This window comes from Anas platyrhynchos, chromosome 1, assembly GCF_047663525.1.
Source record: "Anas platyrhynchos isolate ZD024472 breed Pekin duck chromosome 1, IASCAAS_PekinDuck_T2T, whole genome shotgun sequence".
NCBI lineage: Eukaryota > Metazoa > Chordata > Aves > Anseriformes > Anatidae > Anas > Anas platyrhynchos.
Window position 1 is genome coordinate 141,182,766 of NC_092587.1, and position 24,787 is coordinate 141,207,552.

Below are 24,787 nucleotides of genomic sequence, written 5' to 3' on the forward strand. Positions count from 1 at the left end.
ATTTAAAATATTCCTTCCCACACTTTTCTAATCCCTTAACAAGTCCCTTCACACTGCTTTGGGAACGGCTCAAACCCAAAGGGGAACTTTTTTATTTTATGTTTTTATAATTCATCTTATGAATGCTTACTTCATGCGGAATCTCAGTGGAGTTAGTGCATGTAGAAGGTTTTGAATAAAAGCAGAGATGGGAATAAGCAGTTACTGAGTACCTTGCAGTCAGGTTTTTGAGGAGTGACCAAAATTATGTTGGTTGGAATCAAAATGAAGGAGGCTAAGTCAAATTCAAGGAGGAGAGGACACTGAATTGAAAAATATGGGCAATTAAGCGATTCCAGAGGAACTTTTCCCTGTTTGGAAAAAAAATACATTTTTATGTTTGAACGTGCTTAATTTCACCATCGAAGTAAGGAATGAGACCTTCTATAAAGTTACTACCCAAATCCAGACAGAAAAAGCTAATTGTTTGAACTGTAAGAGTGATGCCCTGACACAGTAGAAGGGACAGACAACCGAACAGGACAAAAAGCAAACACTTACAGGACAGAAAGCAAACAAGCTCTGCTCCAAACCCAAGCATAAGCTTATAAACTCATAAACTCATAAACCATAAACTCATGTTTATGGCCCTGAGGAGCTCTGAGGAGGGCTTCAGACCACCCCGCTCACGAACCTCCCTGATCCCTGAGGGAAACCGGGCTGCCCTGAGGCCGCCCCCTCGGAGCCATCCCCCGGGCGGTGCAGGCCGAGGGGCGGCCCCGGGGAGGGGCGAGTCCCCATCGCGGCTCGGCGGCCGGGGCGGAGCCAGCTGCCCGCCCGCTATGTGGCGGAGCCGGGACGGCGGCCGAGGCTTGGGAAGCAGACGGAGGTGAGGAAGGGCTCGGAGGGGCTCGGGGAGACGCCTCAGCCGGAGGCGCGGCGGGGAGGGCGGTGAGGGTCCGGCTGCGCGGGCCGCGCGGGGGCGCGGCCATTTTCCCCCCGGGGCAGCGGGGGCACGGAGCAGCCTCGCTGGGAGGCGTTTGGCTTCGGCGTGCCCCTCTGCTGCCGCTCCGCGGGTCCCATTGCACAAGGGCAGGCAGGGAGGAAGGGCAGGGAAGCGAGAAGTGCGGGAGCGCCGAGCGTGCCACGTTTAAAGGCTTATAGCAGGAAGCAGGACAAAGCTTTTCGTAAATCTCCTTGACCTGGTAAAGCACCGCAGCAACTGTTCATTGCACAACCCTGATCAAACAAGCGCTTCAAGCACTTTTTTATTTATTTATCTGTTAGTTATGATGACGAGAGCAGGCTTTGGGCAAAAGCGCTGCCCTGGCAGAACTGCTCGCGGATCTGCCTCCAGCAGAGCTCGGGGCTGGGATGGTTGCAACCAAGCCACCGCATGACAGCTCTCCGGGGTGACAGCTCGGTAGTTGTCACCCAGCAGTTCCCGAGCTGAATCACGGCCCCAGTTTTCAAGTTTCCAGGAGCAGCTCTTAACTTCGGGGAGTTTTCGCCAGGGATGTCAGGAAACTGCTGGATGCGTTTTGGTTTTGTTCCTCGTAAAGTTGGTAGCTTCGCTCTTGTTTGACTTGGACTCCCTGCATGTGCTTAAACTCTCAAAAACAGTTCCTAAATGGACACACTGGTCTTTCATACCGATTGTGAAATTGGGATGGGTTGAAAGCTGGGGAACTGGTATAAAACTTTTGGACAAATGTTTAATAACACAAAATCCTTCACTTAGATCCTTTAAGGTAATCCTCAAGTAAGAAATACTTTCTGGTTTTGGTAAACATTTTTTTTTTTTTCAGAGAATATTACATTTTTATATTTTTTTTGCATCACTGTGTGTTTTTTATATTTATAGTTTTATCTACATGACCCCTCCAGGTCCTTTTAAATGGCTTCGTTCTTTGAAAATGATGGTGAAAAAGTAATAATTTACTTTCAATTTAAGTAACAACTTTTTCATATTACTTTATATTGACAGGTATCAGGAGTTGAAATGACATAGAAAACTGCTACAAGCTCTGACTACAAAATGAGCTTCTTCCACTTGATGCTGAACGCAGAAACTGGGTTTGATTTATTTGAACACTGGTAAGTTCACTTCCTTAAAGGTAGTGTGGATGCTCTCATTGTCTCCAGTTTGATGTGAGGTGGAAATCTGTGGATAGGTAGCTTTTCGTTTTGCTGGCATCCATGGTTAATTATCCACATCTGCAGATATCCATCTGTATGTCTGGACATCCATCCATCTCTGTTTCTCTCTTCCCTCTCTTCCTGTGCTTTGATGAAAGGTAAGGCAGTACCTGTAACAAACATTTAGCTCAGAATCTAGGCATATGGTTGCTAACACTTTTTCTCACAGCTGAACTAAAAGATGTCTGATATGGTCAGCTACATTTGGCTCATATGTTGAGCACATTAGACAGGAAAGTGGGGACCTCAGGTAGAGCAAATGGGAAACAAAGTATGTCTGGTAGAAAGTCTGTCTTGCTTTGCTTAGCTTTAAGAGGCCTAATGACAGGAGTAGACTCACCAAGGAAGATGTGAGCTGTGTGAATTGTTGTGGTAGGTTTAATCTTGTCTTGGTGGTTGTATTTCGGAACAAGTACCTTTTTTGTTTGTTTTTGTTGTTTCTCCCACCCTCCGTCACTCTCCCACCTCAGCTGTTTCAGCTAAACTTTAATAAAAATTTTAGTTAAATATAAAAAGTTGACTCATGTAGGTGTGCTTACAAAATCGGGGCACTTTATATCTCAAGTTGCACTTCAAGCACAATTTTTGTTTCTTTATGGCTTAGAGACTAAGGATCTGCTAGTCCCCTGGTAGTAACAAGTCCCTGTAGGTAGTGATCAATATTGAAAACCACTTAAATAAGTTAGTAGCAAAGTGCTGATAAACAACTGAAGGATCTAAATGCTTTCTTAGCTACTATCCTGAATGATTTGTCATTGTGTTGGCCTTTCCAAGAATCAGTCATGTCCATGTACTTGTAAATTATTTACAAGTAAAATCCTTTTAGAAGTTGCAGACAGAAAATTTTGAAAAGAAAGTTATGGTTATGCCTTTTGCACAGCTTCCTGAAGGACAAGTTTGCTTAGGGGCCCAACATGTCTTTAAAAGCTATTCTTACCGTGTTTAAAGTTGGCAGCGTGCCTAAGGCAAGTAAAAGGGCAAGTTCTGTGATGACAGGCATCTTTTGATGAACAAAAAGTCAGTATCTTAAATCAGGTCAACCTATTTTCTATTTCTGTTTTCAAGATGTTAATTTTAAAAATTTGAAGGAGAAGTAATAAGTCATATTTCAGGTACGGGAAGGTAAACATTAGGAAAGTAACTTGGAAATCAAAATGTTTCTTTTTTTTAGTAGATCAAACCACAGATATGATTGGTAGGTGGGTGGTTTGTTTCTTTCTTCTTTCATAAAGGCTTCGTGTACAAAAATTTTTCCTTTGAACTCAGCAAGCTTTGAGATGAAATAGTTTTTCAAGATAAGTATGTAGGCATTGTCATCCGTGAAGTTGCTGTCCTCTCTACATAAGTGAGACTTTTTAAGCCTCTGTAGCTGTGTCACAGGGGCATCTCATACTGCTGAGACTGAGGTAGAAGGCAGTACCAGGCTAGTCACTAGGTATGTGAACAAACATCTGCGTTTTAAACAAAGTTTCACATTATGGAGTCTGAATAATGTTTCACTGTATATTCTTCTTAAGAAAGAATGCTTGTAAGAATCTTCTGTGCACTTGAAACCAGAATCAAAATGTTCTGTGTGTTCTCAGATATTGCAACTACAAAAGCTGGAGGCTTCTTCCCTTCTTTCCAGAGTTTCCAAGTTTTACCATTGCAGTATTTGACCTAGGGGGAAGGAAGTTTGTAAATAATAGAACTTTTCCTAAAATGCTGAGCTTTACCATACACTATTAGAAAGACAGCCACCCTTGGTATTTGAAGCCAGTAATGAGTGCAAAATGTAAAGTTTAACCTGTTAGATTGCTTAATTATTTTTACCCTAAATTTAGGCATCGTTTACTTTCAGTAGTCAGATCAGTCTTACAAAGTGGCTACTTATGTCTGGCTTTGTTGGTTGCTTTGACAAATCTGTAATGTCATCTTTCTGACTGAAACAATATTTTTCAAAGCTCTTGGCTAGAATTCTTGGTCAGTCTTTGCTGCAAGTTTTATTATTCCGCTTTTGTTTTAAGTAGTGTCTCCAGTGTAGGCACAATTATGCTCATGCTTTTACATTTAGGTTGACTGTTGAAAAAAATTAGCTTTGTGTTAGCATTTTCGTTAGTCAGATTTTCAACCAAGTGATTGTCCCCCTGTACTCAGCTCTGGTGAGGCTGCACCTTAAATAGTGTGTTCATTTTTGGGCCCCTCACTGAAGGGTCTGGAACACAAGTCCAGAGGAGTGGGCTCTTCTCCCAGTCACCAAGTGATAAGACAAGAGGAAATGGCCTCAAGTTGTACCAGAGGAGGTTTAGGTTGTATATTAAGAGGAACTTCTTCCCTGAAAGGGTTGTGTGGCATTGGAATAGGCTGGCCAGGGATGTAGCTGAGTCACTATCTCTGGAGGTTTTCAAGAAATGTGTAGATTTAGAACTTAGTAGCATGGTATACTGAAGGACTTTAGTACTAGGTTAAATGTTGGACTAGTTGATTTTAGAGGTTTTTTCCAAATTGAATGATTCTATGATTCTATTGTCCAAATAATGTGTTTTTTACAATCGCTTTTCCCCTTCTTAATTTTTTACAGGTAAACTGGAATGTCAAGAATGATGATCTACTCTGAGAATTTACAAGAAAAACACTTACAAGGCAACTAAAGAAAGGCTTTGGTATGAATGCTTTGTCAGATTAAAAAAAAAAAAGCTGTTGGTTCAAAACAAGCAGATATTTAGAAGCTCTTATATTCCAATGTTGAACTCTGCTCTGTGTATCCCTTCCTTGTGCCCTGATGCCTCCTTATGTGCAAAGTTTCAAAAGAAGTAGCTGGTAGGGCCTATACGTTGATGTGTGAACTACATTGCATATAAAAGTAATTCAGGGCCATGGGTGTTTTTCAGGGAATACATGCTCTTCTCCCAAGCCATTGCTAGCTGATTAAAGTACTAGTACCTGTGGTCATTGCATTTGCAATGATTGTTACACAGGAAACCAGATTGCTTTAGTGCAAGAGGGAGCAGCACGCAGAATAGTCATATAGGAAAAGCAAGATGGTTAAATGCAGACCTTAACCTACAAAGAGCTGTCAGAAAGAAAAAGGGTCAAGTGTTTGCCAGCTGGCTGTCAGTATGTGGCTTGGGAGGGGCTCTGATGACATCTTGCCAAAGAAAAAAGCAGACCCATCTGAGAGAGGGCTTGGTTAAGGCACAGTGATTTTGTGGAAACCAGCTCTGAGGGCAGTGGTTTTCTGTTCAGTCGCATATGTATTAGAGAAACCTGTGAAGAAGACCTGAGGTGTGAAGTGCAACTACAGTTCTAGAAGGCTTTGCTGTTTTGTGTCTGACCACAGCAATTCACATCACCCACGGCTTTCACATATGTGTGTCTGGAAACGTCACCTTTAGACACAAATTTAAGTGCCTGCCAGATCATTTTAGAGTTACAGTACGTTTGTTCTCCAGCAAAGAGCTACAAGTTCACCAGCTGTTAAGAGCAGTGCTGCCTTAATTGTAGGAGCACAGTTTGCAGAAGGAAACCTCATGTATCTCTGGAACTGTGTCTTTCGTAAATGTGGAAAAGAAGCTTAGTCAAGCTCGGTATCAAGATTATACAGTATAGCTTAAATGTTAGCTGTATGCAAGCATAACTTCATCCATGTTAAAGTTGTTTTTGGATTTAACTAGGCGGGCAAAAGAAAAATACACTTTATGCAAGAGTTCTTCCAGAAGAAAACTGGAAAAGTTCCAGTGGAAAGCTGAGACTGAGCAGCCTTCTGTGGGCACCAACTTTGGTGGTGGCCAAAATCTTCAAAGGCTAGGCTAAACTGCCAAACCGATTTTTCCCTCCCCACAATGACTAATGCTTCTCCTAAATTTTTAAGGAGTAACGCAGGGTGCAGAGGACATTGCAGCTTGGAACGCTCATCACATTAATGGAAAATATTTTTTTTTCTTTGCAGCAAAAGATGACATCTACATTTTTGCTTATTGGTCATCTAATTCTACTGATACCTTTGTTCAGTGCTGGTAAGTTAAATATGTTGCTGAAATTACTATTTTATAAAAGAAAACCTGCAAGAGACAAGTTGTGCATGTCCAGTAGAAAAGAGTTACTGAGAGGAAGTAGTGGATTCGGAGTGTTGAAGATATTCTGAATGCCTCATTTTGTGTTGAAGTTGCACTGGGCATGGGAAGGACAGGTTGACATAAATAGTTTTAAATCTAGTCACATAAATCTAGGGTACTGAGGCTTTGAATAACCACTCCCTAATTCCTTTAAAGAAAGTACAAAGAGATCGGCTTCCTTGACTACAAGTGAGCTGTTAAATGCCTTCTTTAAGAGATGTGCTGTTTCTCTAGTGCTGAAAACAGACAGGTAGAGGCCAGTTTCCTTTGCAATTAATTAGTAATATTTTAATGGTAGATCTAAGTTTTCAGTAGAATTTAGGCTATATAATTTAATGGTATTTATAATGCTGTTCTTGGAATAAGCAGGATAATAATGGATTTACTACTGACTACTTTAATAGGGAGAAGTTATGATTTAAGGTTTGTGAAGTATGTGTTTATTCAACCAGAGGGTACTAAACAGACAAGAAGCAGTAATTTTGTAATATTTTAATAATAAATAGTTACAGAAAGTTTACTTCCTAATTCTTTTTAACTTTGAATGGATGTTAATACTTCTTAAAACAAACAAACAAAAAAACAGATTAAAAACAATAACTGTTTTCTCTCTCTTTTTTTTTAATAGAAGAGTGCATTGTTTGTGATTACTTTGTGCTAGTTGGAGAGCCTACAGCTATCAGTTGCCCAGTAATAACATTGCCAGCGCTTCACTCTGATTACAATATGACATGGTATAAAAATGGTAGTAATACACCAATAACCACAGAGAAAAACGCCAGGATTCATGTGCGAAAGGGCTTGCTTTGGTTCATTCCTGCAACACTGGAAGATTCTGGACTTTATGAATGTGAAGTAAGGTAAGAAAGGGAGGAGGGAAACAACTGGATTACTGATACTTACAGTGGAGTAACATCTGTGGGACTTGGGTGTACAGAATTTTTTTGTTTTAGGTAGAAACCTTAGATCAGTTAAAAGCACTGTATTGACCATGCTTTTTGTTAACTTTGTGCTGCCTTTTTTTCTTCCACATGTGTAGAATTTGGCATTGCAAAAGTGGTTCATACAGAAAACTTTTTATCTTAAAACTCAAAAATATTAACAATATTATTGTTAATGGGTGTGGGATATTTTCTTTGTTTTGAATGAAGTGTAAGGTCACTGAAAGAAGTCTTAACTCCTTCAGTTCTCCTGTGTTCAAATGGCTGTTTGATACTGACACATCAGAAGAACATTTTGATTTCTTCACGGAATGTGGTTAAATGTAAGGAGGATCTTAGTAGAGAGAGTTCTCTGTATGTTACAAAGGATCAAAAAATACAGATGTTCTGGAGAGCTTTACAACTTTTTTTTGGAATCCTTTGGGAAATTTATAAATTAAGAGGCCATAAACCATTCTTATGTCTTATTATAAAGCATTGCTAAGCGTTACTGGTCAAAAATGAGAATGCATAAGAAGAGCAAAGCAGTGTGCTAGACAGCTTTAAAGACGGTGAGAGTACTATGTCCCCAGCACTGTTCAGAAGATCTAAGTGCATGGAGAAGAAACAGGAGAATCTTTTTGGCTGTTTGGCATCTTCAAGCTGTTGTTATATTTAGAGCTCAGATTATTGCACTGGAATTTACTGCTTCAGATGCTCAAATCTTACAATGGCTGAAATTCAGCGTGCGCTGAACAGGAAATTAATGCCAGGAAGGCACATAAAATTTTTGTTGTTGATGTTGTGGTCTTGCCACATCATGCTGAGAACAACCAACGCAGGCTTTTTGTGTGACCCAAAATTTGTTTTAGTAGGGTGTAGTTAGGTGTACTACAGTGCATACAGCACACCAGTTATGTTGAAGGTATTTGGATTGTGAGTGCAGTCACAGTAATCTGCAAGAACCTCCAGTGTAGGCACAGGTCGCAGGCTGTTGCAGCTTCTTACTGCAGAGTCAACAATGAATCCCAAATTGAAAGAGGAAGGAAATGCAATCCCTTCAAAGCTAACTACTTAAATAATAAACATCATTTTAATTTAGGTGCTCTTGCTTTGTCTTCTCTTGGGTACCTTACCTCTTAAGTCCGGCTTGCACAATGTCAGCATGCCAAAAAGCATATACTAAAGTTCTGTTGCATTAACCAGGCTATGTTTTGTGTATCAGTCTTAATTATAGCGTTTGTCAAGGTGCAGCATATGGAAGTTGTCACCAATTCTGTCAAAACATACAGTTGTCTTCTCTGGAAACCAGTCTCCTAACAGAGCACTGAGAAATGAAGAATAAAGTAGAAGTAATGAGTATTCCTTTATTTCTGGCTTAGGCTTCTGCTTTCTAGTGCTGTATCTTCTGGAGAGGTGCTATACCACAGCTTGTTCTCTGTTTCCTGTAAGATCTCAGTCTGAAGTAGTTTCACACCGATGTTTCATCTTGGTGTACACGGTATTCAAAAGCGTTGTCTCCTGCAAAAAAGTGAAGCCTTCTTGTCTTAAAGTGTCCCTTCAAGGACACAGCCCTTCTTCATAGGAGAGGTGCTTCAGCCCTCTGGTCATCTTTGTAGCCCTCCTCTGGACTTGCTCTAACAGGTCCACATCTTTCTTGTGCTGGGGGCCCCAAACCTGGATGCAGTACTCCAGTAAGTAAGAGAGTCCTGAATTCCCCTCTGGTGCTTCCAGAGCAGAGCAGATTCCACTCTATCCACAATGCAACATCAGAGCTTATCCCTATCTCTCATGGTCTGGAATGGGGAGTGAGGAGTCGAGAGTAATGTTTAAGAGCTAGGGAGACTGTAGCAGGGGTGATAGGAGCAAGGCTGCTGGAAATATGGAAGTCCCTGTAAGTCCTGAAATCTCCTCTCTATAAACTCTCTGAGTTGCTGAAAAGAAGAGACCTTGTTGTTAATGACCTGACTTGTCTGCTCTTCTTGTTACAGAGGTCTTAACCGCTCTAACCAGAAAACTATAAATTTAAAGGTTTTTAAGAACGATAATGGTTTGTGTTTTAATGGAAAAATGAAGTATGAACAAGTGGTGAACAGCGCAAATATTGGAAATATTATATGCCCTGATCTAGAGAATTTTAAAGATGAAGACAATGTTAAGCCCGAAGTACACTGGTATAAGGTACTGTACATAAATATTTCAGATATAGAACATAGAAAATATTATATTTAAAACACATTATGATGTAATTATGAAGAGCAGCTTTTGGAAGGAAAGTTTATTCACTGTGAGTTTTGAGTATAACATCTATTTTATCATACTGTTGGGAAGATGTGAGGAGATAAAGACGTTTAGATGTAGAGCTTAGGGATATGGTTTAGTGGGGACTGTTAGTGTTAGGTTAGAGGTTGGACTCGATGATCTTGAGGTCTCTTCCAACCTAGAAATTCTGTGATTCTGTGTGATATGAGAGATATTTAAAACAAAACAAACAACCCCCCCAAAAAACCAACATTGTGTCCACTTTGACTCTGAAAGAGCTTGCAGTCTAAAAAATGTGTTGCTTTTGTTTGTTGATTTGTGAAATGTCCAGTTTATATACACGTTAAGTTCGTAGGTAAAGTATAGAGGCAGTAAGTTCAAAAACTTGTGTTTCCTTAAATATAAGGCTCTGCGTAGCTATTTCTATTTCTCAGAGTATTAGGCTTGTCTTGACTGTTGATTATGGTGCAGCATTCAGATGCCTATTGCTCTGATTCTGGCAAAATACTCTAGCCCATTCAAGCTTGGAGCAGTATGTTTTTGTGTTTTTTTTTTCTAAGGCAGTTCAGCTCTTAATTCTGTTGTTGGTCTTAAAGCACCTATATAGGCCTGTATTTTATATCTGAAATAAAATGCACAAATGTAGCACCAAGGTTCTTTTTGAGACGATGTGGTTGTAAACTGCTCATAGAAGAGAAAGGATTATTTTTTTTGCTGCTCTTGCATTGCCGCGGATGTGATAATACACCCAACAGCATGAGTCACTGCTACAACAGCTCTGTTTCAGGGAAGTAGAAATGTAGGCATGCACCAGGCTCACATAATGGTTGAGGGTGAAAGGACCTCTGGAGATCATCTGGTCCGACATCCCTGCTCAAATAGGGTCACCTAGAGCACATTGCACGGGGTGACATTCAGGTAGGTTTTAAATGACTCCGGAGAAGGAGGCCTCACAGCCTCTCTGGGCAACCTGTTCCCATGCTCTGTCACTGGCACAGTAAAGAAGTTTCTTCTTCTCGTATTAAAATGGAACTTCCTGTGTCAGTTTGTGCCTGTTGCTGGAACCACCGAAAAGAGCCTGGCTCTATCATCTTGACACCCTCCCTTAAGATATTTAGATACGTTGATAAAATTGAACAAGACTGGGTCCAGTACTGACCTCTGGGGGACACCGCTGGCTACAGGCCTCCAGCTGAACTCCTGATCACTCCAACACTGCTGAGCACAACCCCCAAACTCCGCCATCCAGCCAGTTCCCAATCCACCTCACTGGCTCCTCATCTATCCCACACTTCCTGAGCTTGCCTAGGAGAATATTGTGGGCGACAGTCTCAAATACCCTCACTGCAGGTGTAAAAGACTTCTAGTACACCTGGGGATATCTATTTAACTCAAGATATTAAATGAAGGCAGTGAACTAAGAGACTACATCTGAAACCGTAAAGAATTGGCTGCAGTGATATTTAAAAGGTGCAAATGCAGCAAGACCTCTTTGGGCTTCATGTTAGAGCACAGTGACGCTTGTATATGACCCACATTGTGGTTTAAAAAAAAAAAAAAGACAACTGATTTTTAATTAATTTTCAATAACAATATAAAAATGCTGATTTTTATTTATTTTTAATAATTAGTAGAGTTCATTAGTGTGCTTAATTATAAGATGGTTAGTTCCCCTAACTCACAGGTACTTTTGATATATTTAGGAGTGTAAGCCTGGATTTCTAGAAGACAAGCGATTTGTGTTGGCTGAGGGTGAAAATGCTGTCCTGATTCACAATGTATCTGTACAAGACAAAGGCAACTACACATGCCGTATGGTGTATACATACATGGGAAAACAATATAATGTTTCACGAACCATGAGTCTAGTGGTTAAAGGTGAGTTCACAGAGGTGGTTTTCTGTTTTATTTCTCTACTCGTTATTTTTATGCAAGCATAAGCAGACTGGCACTTTTCAGGTCTGTAGAAACAGAGCTGCACATTATCTTTACATCATTTTTTTTTCCTAGAATGCTACAATTAAAGTACAACAATGCATATTGCTTACCCTTGAGCATTGCTTCAGAGGAAGAATTGTAATAGGGAAATGAGAAATGTGTGGTTAGAAATTAGAAGAAAGCAGGGGTGTTGGTTTGTTTTTGCAAAAACGTGTAAATAACCATTAAAACAAAAACAAACAGAAGAATTTTATTTATTTATTTATTTATTTATTTATTTATTTATTTATTGCTAAGACCATGACAGCAGAACTCCTGCTGGCCCTATTGGTCAACCTGTCTCTGTAGAGAGCATTACTAATGACCTGAGCGCTACCATGGCTGTAGTCCTTTCAGAAAGGAGGTAAAGTGGAGGTAAAAGTTGGAGGTAAAGTGTTCATCTTCTTAGATTAAATCAATGTTCTTACTTTAGATAGGTGATACAAGAACAGCAGCTTGTTAGAAGTGAGTGTATGTATCACGCAGAAAGATAAAATTCTGTTTGTGTATTCTTGACAACTCTTTTACTTAAAAGATGTTCACCTGATGTAGGGGGTCACTGAGGTAATTCCTCTTTCTCTTCCTTACCCATCTCTTTTTAAAAAAGATTAAAAATTTAAAAAAAAAACATTTTTTAAAACATTTAAAAAAATGTTTTTAAGATAAGATAAAGTTTCCTGCTATCTTGGAAACTAGAACTTGGATGAATACAGCAAATTTCATTAGAGATTTTTTCCACTGGAAAATTGAAACTGGTAGTACATAATGGTGCTGCAATAGTACCAAAAAATAAAACAAAATAATTGTGAAACTGTTGGTTGAAGTAAGTCATGGAACTCATTGTCCAGAGATTTATTTTTTCTCTTTCTTTCTGTTAGAAAGCCCACTGCAGATGAGACCAGAGTTTATTTATCCAAAGAATAACACAATTGAAGTGGAACTTGGTAAGTAGTGACTATTTAAGAAATCATTAAAACTTAGAAAGACTGGGAGTTTTACTGAAATAACATGTTAACAATTCCAGTGATTTCAGCAAGATTGTTAGATAGGCATGTGGATTGAGGTTATCTGGAACACAAGTGATAGAATATGATTCTTCCAAGTAATTTGCAGGGAGAATAACTGTGTGCGCCTAAGATTGGAATTTCTTTACAAGCAATGTCATGTTGGATGCATCTATTTTTTGTTTGTTGCCATATTCCCTTTGTACTTCCTTTCACTGCCTGTGTCTTGACATATGTACAGTGTCATTGGGAACACAGTTACAAATATGCAACATGTTAGGATAGTTACCAGTTGACTGGTTTAGTAGTTTTTCTCTTCCTCTGTGTTTCCTGTCTTCCTTCCCTCTCAAAAAAAAAAAAAAAAGAAAAAGAAAAAGATTTTTATTCATTCTTCTAGGGCATTAAATGGTTTCAGATACCATTTTGTACCAAGTAGAACTGTTTCAAGCTAAGTCTTTGATTTAAAAAAGGCTTTAACTGATCTTGGAGAAGTGTGAGTGGCTATTTACTACAATTTCCTAGTGCAGAGAGATCTGAGATGTCTTGTACTTCTTTAAGTAAACAACTATTAGCAGTTAGGGCATTAAAGAAGCTCAGAGGAAAGGTCATGTTGGGGCTCTGGCTCCATATGGAAACTGAGGCTGTAGCACTGTGGATTATGTAAATCACAGCTACTTCTGCTGGTGCTTTTCCTGTCATTAAGTTTACAACTTGATGTGAAACATCTTGTCCTGCTCAAGTTCTGACTTTGAGCATATGGCAGTAAACTAAAGTGAACAAGTGAACAATACTGAGGTACTGGGTAGTTTGTTTCCTTGCCTTTTTTTTTTCTCTCCATTTTTTCCCCTTTTTCTTCTCTTCCTTTTCTTTGATGACTTCAACAACTTGTGAAAGATATCTTGTTCCAAAGTTGCCAGATTCTGGTGAGGATGAGATTTTGATCAGAATAAAGCAAAGAATAAATAGGAGTTATTTTCCTTCAAAGTTTGGAAGACTTTATTTTAAACAGTAGTCTACTGAAGTGTGAAAATTTAGGACCTGATACAAATAGTATTACTGTAGGCTTACAGAGCTGTGGTCTTCAGATGATCGTTTAAATCTGTTGGAAATAGTTAGAAATGACTCAACAGCCTCCTCTCTTGTAATTACAGCTTCTCTGGTTTTGTTAGAAATACGTGTCTGAAAAGCTCTATTTGTGCTCTAATAAGGGAAAGTGCTATATGTGTTGCTAATAAGGAGATTTATTTGCCAGGTCTTAGTCTGAAATAGGGATACTTGCCACTATCCTTTTATAAACTCATACAGTCCTAATCTTCTATGAAAACTTATCTTTTCCTTTGCAATTGTAACTGTGGAAGAAATACAGTAATATTATGGTGGTGTTTTCCTGTACTAAATCTTGCAGCCACTCAAATGTGTAAATCTCATCCCAAATTCTTGTTGGCAAATTAATTATGACTTCCCATATAATTCAGAAAAATTCTTGCCAGTGCAACCACTACTCAGGAGTCAGAAGTGCATAGGACCTTAAAAGGCATTTTCATTTACTGTATGCGTCCTTTAGGATTTTCTTTCTCCTTTGATCATACTTGTTGAGAAAATGGAGAATCAAGTAAGCAGCAGTCCGGGGCCTGCCTGTGGTTCTCAGCCTATATTAGGATTTATTATGGGACAACTTGTTTAGATTCCTTGATATTTTAAATTAACAGTTGATCCACATTTTTTATGGCTTGAATATTGTTGATTACAACTTACTGTCATATTACTGTTCATTTTAGCTGGTCTAAGGTACCCAAATCCAGCTTTAAGTACCTCACAGATCCTAAGAAAGCAGTCACCCATGAGACTAAAGGGAGATACTTACACATGGGTATCTGCATATGAGGTAGGGGATTCAACTCATGTTATTATAGGACCTCAGTTCAGTTGACTAAATGTAGATGTCTAGTGCTGTTTTGGATGAACTTGCTGCTCTAGATATGCAGATTTTCTGAATATCTGGAGGCCTATTTGCTAGCTTCCTACAGATGCCTGTGTTGCTGGTGAGCATCTCAAATGTTAGGCAACTGATTAGGGCCCTGAAGATCTCTTAGTAATAGTCAGCGAAGTCCAGAGAGCCATTCAGATGTAAGACCCAGGTGTCTATTTTAATATGAGCAGAATCCAGTGGAGGTGAACTCCTTTATAGCTTAGATATCTGGTTCATGTGTAGACATGAACATTCAGTTACCTACGTTTAGGGTGGGATTCACATCCAGATTGGAGACATCCAGTTGTGGAGTAGAAATGGATGAGTTTAATGGACTCTGTTTTTCATAAGGTAGGTAAGATTTTCCTTATCCCTCCTTTTCCCAGTTGTTCCCTGGTCACTTGATCCCGCTTCTCTTACAAGACTTTCAGTTGCTGTATTTAAATGGTTTGTTTTGTTTTGTAGGCTCTCATGTAGTCATGGAATGCAATGTATCCTCTGGCATAAATAGCTTGATTCCATACTGGGAAGTTAATGATGGCTATGTTGATGACTTTGATAGCACCTACAGGGAACAGTTTTATGAGTAAGTATCTTTATACATTGAACTGTAAGTACCTTTCTAGGTGATGTAATCTGCACTAATTTGCAATGAATTCACCGTAAAGTTGACTAGTAGTCAATGGTAGTGGTCACGAAAGACTGATTAGAAGTCTGCATCAAGTACATTATATTCTTATTGCTTGGTTTTTAAATAATTTATTATAAATAGTAATGCATCTAATACAAATGGAATGAAGCAGCCTTACACACATTTTAGAATGCTGTTATGAAACATATCATTTTTAAGCCTTATATATACATTTGTTTTTATGAAATTCTTTTGTTAATAGACTACACCTTCCCCTCCATCATTAATATAGGAAGGGTAGATTGCTCCAAGGCAAAAAAAAAAAAAAAGTCCTGTTGAAGTACAGATGTTGCTGTTATTTTCAAAGAACACAAAGGAGAAGCTCTTGTAGAAAACCTCTCTTCCAAGAGAGCAGGACCTTTGTTACTCTGTGATAATTGGTCTATGCTATTGTAGAGTGTGGATATATTGATGCTTTCTCATTATAGCAACTACTGCTATTAATTATAATCCTTAAAACATATTAGAAGGAAGTACGTGTGGGGGAAGGGGTGACAGGATTCTCAACTGATCAGTTCAGACTCATGCAGAAGCATTGTTGTTTCCACCAAGTGCCATCATCAGTTTAAAAAAAAAAAAAAAAAAAGTCTGGTGTTATGTTGCAAATGGTTTGTAGAGGTCAAAAATGAATGTTCATGTATTTGCAAATAGTGTTTAACATGGGATAGATTCAGCAGAGATTCTTGTTTCTATACTGATATTTCTTTTTTTATTTTAATCCTTTTTTAATAACAGAAAGGGGATGCCTCATGGAATTACTGTAGCTGGAACAAAATTTAACATTTCAAAAGTGAAAGTAAAGGATTATGCCTATAAGTTTTTCTGTCATTTCATATATGAGTCTCAACAATTTACATCATATATCAAATTGGAACCCCCAGGTAAGATATCAAGTCTTGATAAAAATTGTGATCAATGATGCCTACATGCACTTTTCAATTAGTTTGACACCACACTACTTGCAGCTAAACCTGTTTCTTAGCAAAATTAAAGGGAGTAGCACTTTGAATTTGCTTTGCCTTCTCCTGTTAGGTATTTTAGCAAGCATTAATGAAATACTTAAATACATTGAAGCAAATATGAGGCCTCAGTGGAATACTGTGCTTCGTTTTACACACTTGTGAAGAAGCATGTGCATCAGAGGAGATCGTGTGTAGAAGAGGAGTGAAAATGGCCAGTTCTCTTAAAGAACTGAGGGGAGATGTAACCAAGTATGGAACAGAGTGTGTCAAAAGCAACTGAATATACATGTGCCACCTGGTTGTCCTGTCCTACTGTAACAAATAATGGGCTCAGATTGTCAGGAGAAAAAAAAAAAATCTGTTTAGATAGTAGGAAAAGCTCTTAACAATGATGAAGTGAAACAGTGAAATAGGTTTCTTGGAAGGTCAGGGAGTTTCCATTACTGATGCATATGCTTTGTTACCACCTTCTAGATAGCCGCAGGAATTTTGTTTGGGAGCATCAGCTTCTTGTTGAATACCCCTGTCTTGTGCTCAGAGACAGGGTAATTTTGACCTGGCACTGGCTAGTCTGAAATCTTTCTTTTTGGTAGATGAACCTTCAAATAAAGATAAAATGAGCTTGTAAAAACTCAGATGCAAGGTTCAAGAAATTCATTCTTTGTAGTCAAGAACAGATACATAGAAAAGCAAACCATTAGGTTTTTTAAGTGTCCTTTTTTAATTTTTTTTTATTTTTTTAAAATATAGCTACAGAATATTCCCTAGTCTACTGAGTGACAAAGCTGATTTCATTGATTGTGAGCCAGTCTTTTGACAGGTGTCACTTTCAAATTTGCCTTTAGCTGGCCACATTGTAAACAGATAACTGACTGAAAGTGGATACCAGCCCTATCTTGTTATATAACTATAAACAAATTATTTGCTTACTCTAAGTAAAGGCCTTCACAATGATCCACAGGGTAGGAATTAACCTCAGACATTCTTAAATGCATGAACTAAAAATTGCAGTTCATGTGGCCATTCGTGGGCTTTAATCTATTTATTTAATCTGTTTTTTTTTTTTTTTAATCTATTAAGGATAACAAATTAGTTGGTTCAGTGGTGGGTCTTTGAAGAGGCTTGACATAATGAAAAGCTGGTTGGTATGTGGAGAACAGTGTGGTTAGGAAGTCATCTCCTCTCCTCTGACTTTCTTGCTTTCTGACTGATCAAACTTTGTATGAGAATTCTCTGGGCTATACGTTAATATTAATATATATATAATCTTAATTTATATATATGATATTAATATTTTGGTACTTTGGCTGAAGAGTAACCTCTCTTGTCTCATTGTTAAGGTACCTTTTCTCTGAAAGATAAAAGCACATTTGTCAAATAACAATATTTGTAGAAAGAATACATGGAAAACTTTCAGTCCTGTCATTCATTACGTCTATTTTTTAAAATCCTTTAATGACTAAGTATTTGAGGGGAAAACTGCCAGTTTTTAACATCACGTCTTATTTCTTACATATAACTATATTTTTGTTTCTCTCCTTTTATTCCACTTTCTACTGCAGCTCAGAACATCCAGGGTTACTTGATTGGAGGAGGAGTTTCTTTGGTATTTTTAGTGTTTGTTACACTCATTATCTACAAGATCTTCAAAATTGATATCGTGCTTTGGTATCGGAACTCCTGCCATCCTTTCCTGGGTGAAAAAGGTATGTTTATGTTGTAGTAAGGTGTACTTTGAGTGTGCTGTGTGTTGTAACAAGCAGGTTGTCTCCATCTTCTCTTGCAAAGCGATGAGTTAACCTCATTGGAGCATGATTGATCTTGCTTGGGATTTTTGAAAATAGAACACATTTTTATGATGTATAGAATTAGTTCAGATGACAAAAGTATCTATGGGAGAAAAATCAACAACTTTCCAAGAATCCAGTTCTATTATTCCTTTCCTTAAAGACATAATTTAGTGGTTTGAATGCTGTTCTGGCTGCAGCTCTTTGGATATCCTTTAATTCTTACAAAAAGCAGTAATACAATGGAATTGATCCGCAGTCTGGATGAAACAGGATGCATTTCACTTTTTTTTTTTTTTTTTTTTTTTTTACTATTTGTAGATATTTCTAATCAGTTTACTTTCCTTAAATTCCTGGCATTCGGAATAATGTTGACTGGTGTGCTATCTATAAGAGCAGCATGCTTAAGTATGAGTCATTTCCAAACATCTGAGGGGAGGTACATAGCTAGAGAAGCTGGAGGTAGTTGTTCTGATGGGTTTCTGTGAAGCCTTTTAAGTTTGGTCTTTCTGGAAAACTTGTTCCTAAATACCTAATGTGCTTCCGATCCTGAATTTTGCCAAATATTTTGGTTTTGTTTTCATGTCAAAGTGGTTGTTGTGGTATGAAACTTCTGGTTACGAAAATGATCTGCTAGCTATATGGCTACTGACGATCTTTAAGAATTCAGTTATTCTGCTGGAACAGCTATTTTCTACACAATTCACTGGTAACATATATATGTGTATATATATGTTTATATTTAATTTAGATAGGTTTGAGTTTTCTTTATTCAACCTTAATTTTGCAGGTCTCTTGCCTATTCAGATCCAGTATGCTGAATCTTAAAGGGCTGATTCTACAAATACATCAGGCTTGATATAGTTATGCATGCTTAGGTAATAGTTGTATTAGAACCCAAATCAACGCTTCAAGCAGAGTGGGAAAGTGTTTAGGGATGTTCTTCTGCTTGTGTCTTTAGATTACATTTTTATATATTTTTTTTTTAGCTTCAGATGGGAAGATCTATGATGCTTACGTTCTGTATCCAAAGAACAGAGAGAGCTGCTTGTACTCATCAGATATTTTTGCTCTGAAGATACTACCAGAGGTCTTAGAAAGACAGTGTGGATATAATCTCTTTATATTTGGGAGGAATGATTTACCAGGAGAAGGTAAGCTATCCAAAGACAAATTAGACTTGAGTTTTCTTACTAGCAGCTGAAAAAAGGAAAGCAAAGTGACGTTAATTTATCAGGCAAGAATCAAAGTGTACTTTGCCCTAGTGAAATTCTTACAAAGCATTGCCTTACAAGGCTTTAAAATTCTTGTGGAGGTTTCCTTTGTGTGTGTATGCACACCAAATTTCAGTTTCTAGCACCTGACACTCAAAATTGCAAGGTCTGTCCCACTGACTGCTTATGTGAAATGAAGAAACTCGTCTGAATATTTTGCCATTTCACCTATGGTAATAATAAAATGACATCAAGTCATAAGTAGTAGAAAGTTGGTAGCTCTTTTCTGTTTATGCAATACAAATATGTATGTTTTCATGTGGTCAGTGTATGTTTTCATGTGGTCAGAGCGTTGCATTAGCCAAATCTCCACTTGTCAGCTAACCCACAGTAACAGCTTGGATGCTCTTATCCTGTCCCTATTTATGAGGTAAAGAGAGGCTCAAATATCAAACAGTGAATGAAGCAGTTGCAACATATGAGTAACAAAAAATAAAACCCTGATAGACAGCCTGATTTTTTTTTGCACAACCTTTTTTCTCTCTACAGCTGTGATCAGTATTGCTGATGAAAAAATCCGTCAAAGTAGAAGAGTGATAGTTATTTTAGTACCAGAACCATCATGTTACAGTATTCTAGAAGACGCGTCTGAAAAGCATCTAGCCATGTATAATGCTCTTATCCAGGATGGTATTAAAGTAATTCTGATCGAACTTGAAAAAATACACGACTATACTAACATGCCAGAATCCATCAAATATATTAAGCAAAAGTATGGGGCTATCCGATGGAAAGGTGACTTCTCGGAAAGGTCTCATTCAGCAAGTACCAGATTCTGGAAGAAAGTACGTTACCACATGCCGTCCAGAAAACGTGGATCTTCATCAGGATTTCACTTGTTACCATAAAATACTAATTCTTCCTAAATAGCAGAAAAATGACAATCACTGCCAACGTTCATTATAATTAGTGATGGATGAATTGGAGGTCATATGTATCTGTTTTGTACAGAAAATCTCATCCAGATTTGCTGGATTGAAGGTACTACAACTTTGTCTACAGATGTGAATCACACTTTCTTCTGGCCAAATCAATAGAATGTTCTGTAATACCATCAGTAGCACACTGATGACGTGGAAGCCATATAGGAAGTACATAAGGATACAGAAAATAGGTTCTCTTGAAAGCGAATTGCACTGTGATTTGTTGGAATATTTTTTGACTTTAAAAATGGAAAGGAGAAAAAAGAGAACTTCTTTCCAGCAATTTAAGGTTGAATATGAAGGGAACTGTATTAATTATAATTGTGATGTTTTGTAATGGGTTTGGTTGATGTCAGTAAATGTTTGTGCTTTTTTTTTTTTTTTAATGAAATGACATGAATCTTACTTGTTACAAGTTTGTTATTTGCTGCTTTGTTCAGTTTGCTCAAAGATAATTCCATCTGTGTTAGTGCATCAGTGGGGTATCATCCAAGAGAAAAGGTAAGAGACAACCCCAACGCCCCCCCCAAAAATACTATTCAACTTGGCAAAGCATAGATTCTCTTACCTGATCTTTTTACATTTTAAAGAACTGCATGGTTTTCAATCACTTATCCCACTCAGACATCATAAAAATGTTATATTGCTGTACCAGGTCATAAAAATGTAAAATCTCCAGAGGACTTTTTTTTCCAGTTATGTGGCTTACTATGTTCTTATTAGCCATGTGGAACAATGAGCTCGTGACACATTCTCTCATACAGAGTTGAGGATGGTTGACTTCTTCCCCTTTCCCCTAGGGACCAAAGGGCTCCAGGGCACAGGCAACACAGCTGGGCAGTTTTCATGGGATGTGGTTGGTGAAAGAGAGCAGGTCTCCCCTCCTGTTCCCAGCTAGGGTTCTGGCTTTAGCGTTTGGCACCTCTGAAAACTGATGCTGCCTGAAATTCTTTTCCTTGTAGCTTTCTCCCAGATCAATGAGTTGATCTGGTTCCTAGAGAAGTCCAAGTGCAATGGCAGAAGTAAAGGGGGAAAATGTGGTCAAGCTTTTTGGCTCCAGGTGCGTTTAGAAAATAGAGCTAAAGTAACATTGCCCAGTACTTAGAGAGAGAGAGATGGCCTGTGTTATTGCCTGTAGCTGCTTACTTTTCTTTTTTCCCCTCTCCACTGATGTCGTAAGGAATCTAAGATGACTGGGCACCTAATTTAGCTGGGGTCAGATGAATTTATGCTGGAGTTGCAACTTCTGTGCAGCTGTTTGGGAAAGGAATTTGTTAAAACTTACTGTGGACATCAAATGCTTTTCCTTTCCCTCTTCTTTATTTTTTATTCTTTTTAGCAATGTCATGTTCAACACAATTTTGTTAGCTTTGAAGCTAAGATGCATATAGACACTGATGTAGTTTGTAATAATAAATTCTCTTGTAGGGCATTGATTGTTAAGAAATTATCAAATTAGCTATAAACATGATTTTAAAGAGATATGAATTTTACAGGAATGAGAGATGTGAGAGCTAAATTGCATGTGCTTTTCAGTCTGTGCTCAAAAGTTTACATTTTTAATTTAAGAGATTTGTTTATGTATGGAAGCTTCAGCGTGTGTCTGTTACAAGTGGGCTGTGTGATCGGAGTATAAGGCATATCTGGTTCTCCTGAACAATTTAGACAATTTCAGAGTTTGATGAATTGTATATTAATCCGGAAACTAACCCGTGGTTCAAGTTAGTTTACACAGGCATTGCTCTGCTTCTGTGGGTAGGGATTTTTGCTTTTTTTTTTTTTTTTAATAGTGTTTGGGGAAGATAAATATTACACCATTTTTGTGATTTTTAAAATGTAGGTTTAATGAACTATTGACTGCATTTCCAAGGGAGAACTATAACAACTCTGCTGATTGTGCAGTAGCAGGAAAAAGGCAAAAGGTTTGTTAATAATTTTAAAGTGAAGTCTTGGCTTATATGGCAGTTGCAAAGCATGCAGGTAGGCATAGGTAAGGCAGAGACCTATGGTGATTTTTCTTGATACAAATCAGAATAACAAGATATTTCCAACTCCAGCTTTTCCATATGTTAAATTAAATTTAGCTGGGTTGGTGGGGGAAGCTGTGTACACTAATTCCTGTGTGATTGTTTGCTCCAGTGTTAATAATTATCCTAGTACAGACATTCAAGAGAAGACTTCTTAGTAGATTGTGATGATTTATTTCTAGCAAGAGTTTCAGATCTGCCTTTAACTGCTTTAACTGCAACTCTGAATTCCTGTTTGTGTTTGTGCCCTATTAGCTGCTGTCTGGCAGCACCTTTTGTTCTCCTCCAAATCAAATTTCAGCAAATCTTTTCTCATACAGCTCCCTTACCGCAGAACAACTGTCTTACTACTGTGTCAAATTCCAGTGCTTTCCAAGCTGTACTTGAAGGCTGTTGCTAATACAGTATTAGGCAGAAATTTTGCCTTTGAGTTCATCTGAAAAAAATAATGCTCTGCATCATTTGGAATTCTTCAGCTCTTTGAAGACTGCTTCCTTCATTTTGACACTACAGTCTTTGTTGGCCTTTTCTTCTTTCATGGCTTTTCTGCCCTCCATTTTCAACCAAAAGAAACTGATAATGTGAGGTGCCATCCCACAGAACTGCCAAGTGACGATGGGATGCTGTGACTCTTGTGTTCTGCCTCACTAGTAATAAAACCAATGGAAATAGCTTCCACCTGAAGTTACTTGGTTACCTCAGTGTGTGCTGGAAATCTGAAACCCTGCTTCTGGGGAACAGTGCCTTCTGAGCTTCAAGCTTCGTGTGTTGAGTGTGTCTGACCAGACTGGTGTAAGAACCTCTTCCCTTCAGGATAGGAAGGGAAAAACGTGCATTTGAAATGTCAAGATTTATCTCCAACTTTCATGATACTGGAATGTTTTATTGATGAATGTCATCTATGTACAGACCAATACGTATGCTTATCTTCTGTTCTCATTGTGTGTTTTGTGTGTTTTATACAAGACAAAAATGTCAGGGAAGAAACACTTTTGGTCGTGAAGTGCCACATTCACTAAGCTGTTGCACTAAATCTCCTTTTTAATATGGTGTGTGTTTGGTGACAGCCTGTTGGGGGAGGGTAAAAGAGCCTTGAGATCCATCCCAAGTTACTGAGATCCATCTTGGCATGGCGAATGTGCTAATTGTTATGGTTCACGTTGACAGAAGAATTTAGTGGGACAGATTTAGTGGTTTGGTTTTGGAACTCTTTTGTCAGAAGATCCCTATATCAAATGTGAAGACTAGACACTGGAAATGCTGTGTTTATACCCTGAGGACTAGTGCATAATATTGACTTTGTATTTCCACCTTGACAGTTTGTGGTTTGCAGGCCAGCCAACAGAGCTCCAGCAACCTCTGGCCTCCTGAATTTTTATTCTTATTTTTGCTGTCTGGAATAGATTGTATGATAAACTGCTACTTGTTATGCCTACCTTTGGTGGAAAGTTATTTTACTGAGCCAAAATACTTTTTTTTTTTTGATACTTGTCCCTTTTGCTATATTTATATGACTGCTGAAGTTTTGCTGTGTGTTATGTAAAGACACTTTGAAGAGAGGTCCACTTTTAATTCAATAAAACACTACACAATTTTTTCTTACAGCATTGCTTTTTTTTAATCCTCATTCCTCCACTGAAGCACGCTGTGAATGAAGAATGGCAAACAGCTGTCTTGGTTTGAAAGTGTATCGATCAAAATGGCTTTTACTAGCTCTCCATTCAAGCTACTTTTCCCAGAATTGGGAGTGGAGGGGAGAGGGTCTCACTAACATGGGTTTAATCTGGTTTCAGTACAACATTAGCACAAAGCACTTCACCCTGGTCATTTTTTTTTTTTCTTTTTCTTTAATTATTAGAAACTAGATGTTTCTTCTAGAAATACAAATTATTTCCCATGCTTTACTGGTGAATAATTTGCAAGATGCTGCATTACCACACCTGTAAGTCCAGAAAAAGTCCTGTAAAATGGATGTAAATGCTAAGTTAGTTGCTTGGTGTTAAAACCAAAAGTAGAATTGATTGTTCAGTAAAATAGAATTACACATTCTTAGCACTGAAAGCACATTTAGGCAGCCTTGACATTCTTAGGTACCTGATTTTTGGATGAACAGTACTAAACCAGCCTGTTTCATGCAGCTTTAAAGTGATCTAAGATAATTACCTGCAAATACATTTTGTGATATATTTTGTAGATTCAACAGAGTGTTTCATCTGTGCAAAGATATTCCCAACATCTTTTGCAAAGTTTAAAGTAGAAATTGCAGGAAAATATACAAAAAAGGGCTTTAAAGTTCTGTTAGGTTTGGATTTAACCTTTTTAGTTTCTGTTGAGAAAGAAATATGATGAATGTATATTGTAGCCAAAAGCAAAAAAATAAGACTGTGGCTATGAACCAGATAGCTTTGCCCTAAATAGACTTCCGTCTGTCTTAGAGACGTGCTATGACTAGAATCTCTTTTCATGCAGAAGGCATAGTTTACCAGGAACAGGTAAAGCACAAGGTTACTGATTTCTATCATTTCCTTTTAAAAAGTAGCAATTACATATCTTGCTTTTGTCGCTTGCCCTAAAAAAAACACAAACACACAACCCACACACCTTTCTGTCTCCCCTCCACTCCCTTCCTTCCACCCCAAAAAAAAGAAGGTTGGAGTGTGCTTCATGTTAGTACCATAGCTTAGGTCTATATAAGCAAGCATTGCCCTGAATTTTGCAG

The 24,787-nt window shown here is 38.2% G+C and overlaps 1 protein-coding gene across 4 annotated transcripts; it reads left to right on the top strand.

The window, feature by feature from the left end:
• The first annotated feature begins 714 nt into the window (after positions 1-714).
• On the top strand, positions 715-23,670 carry LOC101794055 (interleukin-1 receptor type 1). 4 transcript variants are annotated; one of them, XM_027445720.3, is made up of 13 exons: positions 715-868; positions 1,967-2,076; positions 4,739-4,820; positions 6,107-6,173; positions 6,901-7,132; positions 9,184-9,373; positions 11,158-11,332; positions 12,310-12,375; positions 14,870-14,990; positions 15,831-15,976; positions 17,620-17,763; positions 18,834-18,998; positions 19,608-23,670. In XM_027445720.3, exons 4-13 carry the CDS (start codon positions 6,113-6,115, stop codon positions 19,964-19,966), a joined length of 1,659 nt encoding a protein of 552 aa, XP_027301521.1. In that variant the 5' UTR covers positions 715-868; positions 1,967-2,076; positions 4,739-4,820; positions 6,107-6,112; the 3' UTR covers positions 19,967-23,670. The 4 variants fall into 4 exon arrangements, with proteins under 4 accessions (XP_027301521.1, XP_071887373.1, XP_005013467.2 ...); XM_072031272.1 differs by having other exon boundaries at positions 861-930; XM_005013410.6 differs by lacking the exon at positions 715-868 and adding an exon at positions 964-1,184.
• The last annotated feature ends 1,117 nt before the right edge of the window (positions 23,671-24,787 follow it).

Excerpts from the sequence above, each read along its gene's own strand:
- LOC101794055 (XM_027445720.3), top strand. The coding sequence starts at position 6,113 with ATGACATCTACATTTTTGCTTATTGGTCATCTAATTCTACTGATACCT. Across the intron at positions 15,977-17,619 it reads TATCAAATTGGAACCCCCAG|CTCAGAACATCCAGGGTTAC; the intron begins GTAAGATATCAA and ends TTTCTACTGCAG. Across the intron at positions 18,999-19,607 it reads GAATGATTTACCAGGAGAAG|CTGTGATCAGTATTGCTGAT; the intron begins GTAAGCTATCCA and ends TTCTCTCTACAG.